The 3,641-nt window shown below is 38.5% G+C and overlaps 2 protein-coding genes across 2 annotated transcripts in view; one reads left to right on the plus strand and one right to left on the minus strand.

The window, feature by feature from the left end:
- rgs11 (regulator of G protein signaling 11) overlaps window positions 1-3,183 on the minus strand; it is a 9,917-nt gene extending 6,734 nt beyond the window's left edge. Inside the window, 6 exon segments of the mRNA XM_017042093.2 lie at window positions 146-204; window positions 345-396; window positions 793-899; window positions 1,996-2,046; window positions 2,142-2,238; window positions 2,826-3,183. Of these exon segments, the coding sequence (XP_016897582.1) occupies window positions 146-204; window positions 345-396; window positions 793-899; window positions 1,996-2,046; window positions 2,142-2,238; window positions 2,826-2,888 (429 nt within the window). The 5' untranslated portion in view covers window positions 2,889-3,183.
- ints15 (integrator complex subunit 15) overlaps window positions 2,142-3,641 on the plus strand; it is a 6,342-nt gene continuing 4,842 nt past the window's right edge. Inside the window, exon 1 of the mRNA XM_025052426.1 lies at window positions 2,142-2,278. The gene's annotated coding sequence lies outside the window, so the exon portion shown is untranslated. The remainder of the gene's footprint in view (window positions 2,279-3,641) is intronic.

Here is a 3,641-nt window from a genome sequence, read left to right on the forward strand (position 1 = left end):
ATCACCCCAAAGTCCCAGTTGTGGTTTATCCTCTGGAGCAAAAGACTGTATATTTCCTAAAAAAAAAAAGCAGGATGATATGATGGTGCACATTTACCCATCTATAGTTTATAGTTAATATCTATTCTTGACAAGCACTGCTCACCTTTTCGTATTCCATCAGTTCTCCCTGTTTTCTTATGTTCTTTTTGGCCAAGTAGATTGCTGATGGGATGGAAGGAATTAACTGGAGGTGATTAACTGATGTACAGGGGTTGGACAATGAATGGCCGGTGTTTCAGTTTCATTGTCCAATCCCTGTATGTCCATTTTGTTATGCAAATGTTTTCTTTACTTTCCCTCACCATAGTCTATCTCTGATGCAGGCCACCGGCTGCTGGTCCAGAAGTAAGGAGTCTGTGAAAAGAATACGGAACACAGTGGAACCTTGAGATACCAGCGTCCCGACATACGAGCAAGGCGTTCGAGCAAATTTTTTTGCTTTGCGATACGGGTAAAGATTTGAGGTACGAGCACGCTTACAGACGGAGTTTTTTAGAGGCCCTGAACGAGTACATTTTTTTTCTGTTATTTCTTATTGGAATAAATGATTCGAGATACGAAACACCTCGAGTTACGAGCTCGGTCCTGGAACGGACTGGAACGGACTCGTATGCTCGTATCTTAAGGTATTATTGTATTTTGAATTTGGTCATTGCTAATAGATAGATGTATGGTTATAGAAATGGAGAGAAAGTGGATGTTAAGGAGTAAAACAGGGGGAACGTCATCACGATGGAAACCCGATCTGACCTGGAAGCGGTACGGTGACTCATCAGCACGCAGTACAAGAGACCTCGGTTCCTTGAGAGGGTAGATGTAGCCGTATCTCACCAGCATTTTACCAAGATGCAGAGCTTCTGTTTAATAACGACACCACAGGGCATAAAATAGAAAGTAATCAATGGATTGCGTCTGACTGTTTTTGCCACAAAGGGCTGAAAGCATATGTCATAGAAAGAAAAGCTATAGAAAGAAAGTGATAGAAATCGCTAAATGCTAAAATTAACCAAAGCAAGGCAGAAATTGTGTAACCTTCACTTACATGGCAATAAACTATGGAAAAAAATACTAATATTAATAAATGCTAAAACATCCCTAAACTTCAGGCTTTTCATAAATTTAAGGTACAAAAAACCACATTAAAAATATAACTTATTATTATTGTTAATAATAATAATAATAATAATATAAACTAATTAAATGATAAAAAATAAGTCAAAAAGAAAGACTAAAATTCTAATAACTATGTTAAAAAAGTATAACTTATTGATAATAACAATTAAAAAATAATAATAATAATAAACTAATAATAAAGAATACAAAAAGAAATTAGTGAAAAAAGAGACTAAAATTCTAAAAATAATTTTTACTTTTAATATATACAGTACTTTACAGGGTTATAACCTCTGATAGTAATAAAAAAAAATTGTAAGGTTTCAAGGTCCGATTCCTTCTTTTTTGAAAAGCATTACACGCAATACGCAAAATATGATTTAGAGGAAATATATGAGGTTTAATATTTTACATTTTGAGTTCACTGTCAAAAAATGAGCCCCTGACTTTGCTCTGGTGACCGTTAATCTCCAGTCTCTTGGCATTCGTTAACGAGCTACGCTGTTCACACTGATAGACCCCGTGTTTTTAATCACCTTTGGCTTTTGCTGACTGACTCTTCCACCCTCTACTCTCTCCTCAGGTAGAAACTGTCCACAGAGACCCTAATCAAACTCAGATCATCAGGGTGAGTTAATCAAACTTGGATCCCTCTCCTCCACCCCCCCCTTCCCTCCCTGAGGCTCACATCACTTTCTGTTTACTGGAAACAGCAAAGCCCCACACGGCGACGTCACGTCAGCTGAGGAGAAAACACCATATCCTGGCAACAGCATCATGTGGAACAACGCCATGTGGCAACGGCGCACAACAAGCAAGATACTCGTAAAGGTCCCTTACCTTCCTCGCACAAGGAGTAATTATGGATCAACCAGTCGACGATATCACGACCTGCAGACAGTGGCAAAAAGTTTAAAATGTATCTCTCCTCAATTCATGTTTAAGGCCCCCGGGACGGACAGAGGCTCCGGTGGAAAGTAACGCACCGGTCATGGCGTGAGGTATGACGGTGATGAGGAGCCGTTGGTTTCTCATCTTCATGCCCATGTCAGGATCCTGCATGGCTATGATCACCTTCTCCATCTGTAAAGAGAATCATCATTCAGTGTGCTTCCACAGTCAGGTGCATTTAAAATACTTTTCAGACATGATCTGTGGGACATCACTGGCAAAAGAGACATGATCTGTGGGACATCACAAAAAAACAAAACATTTAAACCAGAGCTTAAAGATGTACAAAATGTCCTTTTACCTAGTGTTAATGAAACCATGATAATTAAGAAACATTTATTAATGGAAGCACATTTTTTATCGTTCATATTTCAACCTCAACCTCCTTCTCTACAGCCATATATTTTCTCTAGGGTTTTCTCCTTTTACACCATCCTAGCAGCTTCATCTCTATCTGCCTGTGCCCAAAAATATTCACAATCCGTTGTCAGCACATGCGCAAATAATCATTTTACAAACTTTGTTTGTTTTTTTGTTTTTTTCCATTTTTAAACAGGAATAGTAGAATGGAATAGAATATTCCATCACTCTAGTCCAAACAAAGTGAGCAGCAGCGGCAGTACACAGTATCCGACAATAACAATAATAAAAAAGTACTTAATAGAAGAGTAAATGTATGCGCATGCTCTCAGTTTGCACACTGTAAAAGCTTTTGCTACCTTTCGAAAACATGGCATCTGCTCTCGGTGCCAGCCTCCTTTCGTCAGCGTGTTGATGGTCATCTTTGCAGCCCGGGTGGCAGAATCGAAGGGACGGTAGACTGCGAAAGTGCAATACTGAAAGTGCTGTCGGGGACGCGCAGCGGAGACGCGCGTTGTTTCAGTTTTTTTTTTTTTTTTTTTAATTATTATTATAAGCTGCGGTGCCAGCGGGCGCGCGGGCGAGTTACACTACAGAGAATTCCAGTGTAATAAAAAAAAACAAAAAACAAATAGTCTGAATTAACCAAAGTCGACAAAGGTTGGTTCACATCTTAAAAAATAAAACAAAAATCCCTTTTTTGAAAAAACAAAACAAAAACTAAAGAGTTTAAAATAAAGAAAATGGGTTGCGGTCCAATTTTAAACTTAGTGAAGCATAGTTTGTATGTGTTCGTGTGTTCGTGTGCACGCGCAAGTCGAAAAACGCAAAACTACATATTTGTTTCATGTAGGCTTCCGTACAGACAGGAAGTAGCATAACTTTCAATTGTCCGAATATTGAAGACTTGTTCTCGGGTAAAACTGTGAGTAAATATGCTCCTATCGATATTTTGGCTCAAATACTTAGCTAAACCATGCGTTTGGTTTTATAGAGGATTACTTGGTGTTTAAAGACGTAAAACTTGTCGCGAAATATCCGTAAATGTCTGGCATGCTAACACTGTGCTAGCTGCGACAGGATGGAGAGGAGCGACTCATGGACTCGTTTTTAATTAGATATGTTGTATATTAAAAATATATCCTGCGTATTTTTACGTGTGTGTATGTATTAAG

The sequence above is a fragment of the Cynoglossus semilaevis genome, chromosome 20 (assembly GCF_000523025.1).
Source record: "Cynoglossus semilaevis isolate Cse_v1.0 chromosome 20, Cse_v1.0, whole genome shotgun sequence".
Classification (NCBI taxonomy): Eukaryota; Metazoa; Chordata; class Actinopteri; order Pleuronectiformes; family Cynoglossidae; genus Cynoglossus; species Cynoglossus semilaevis.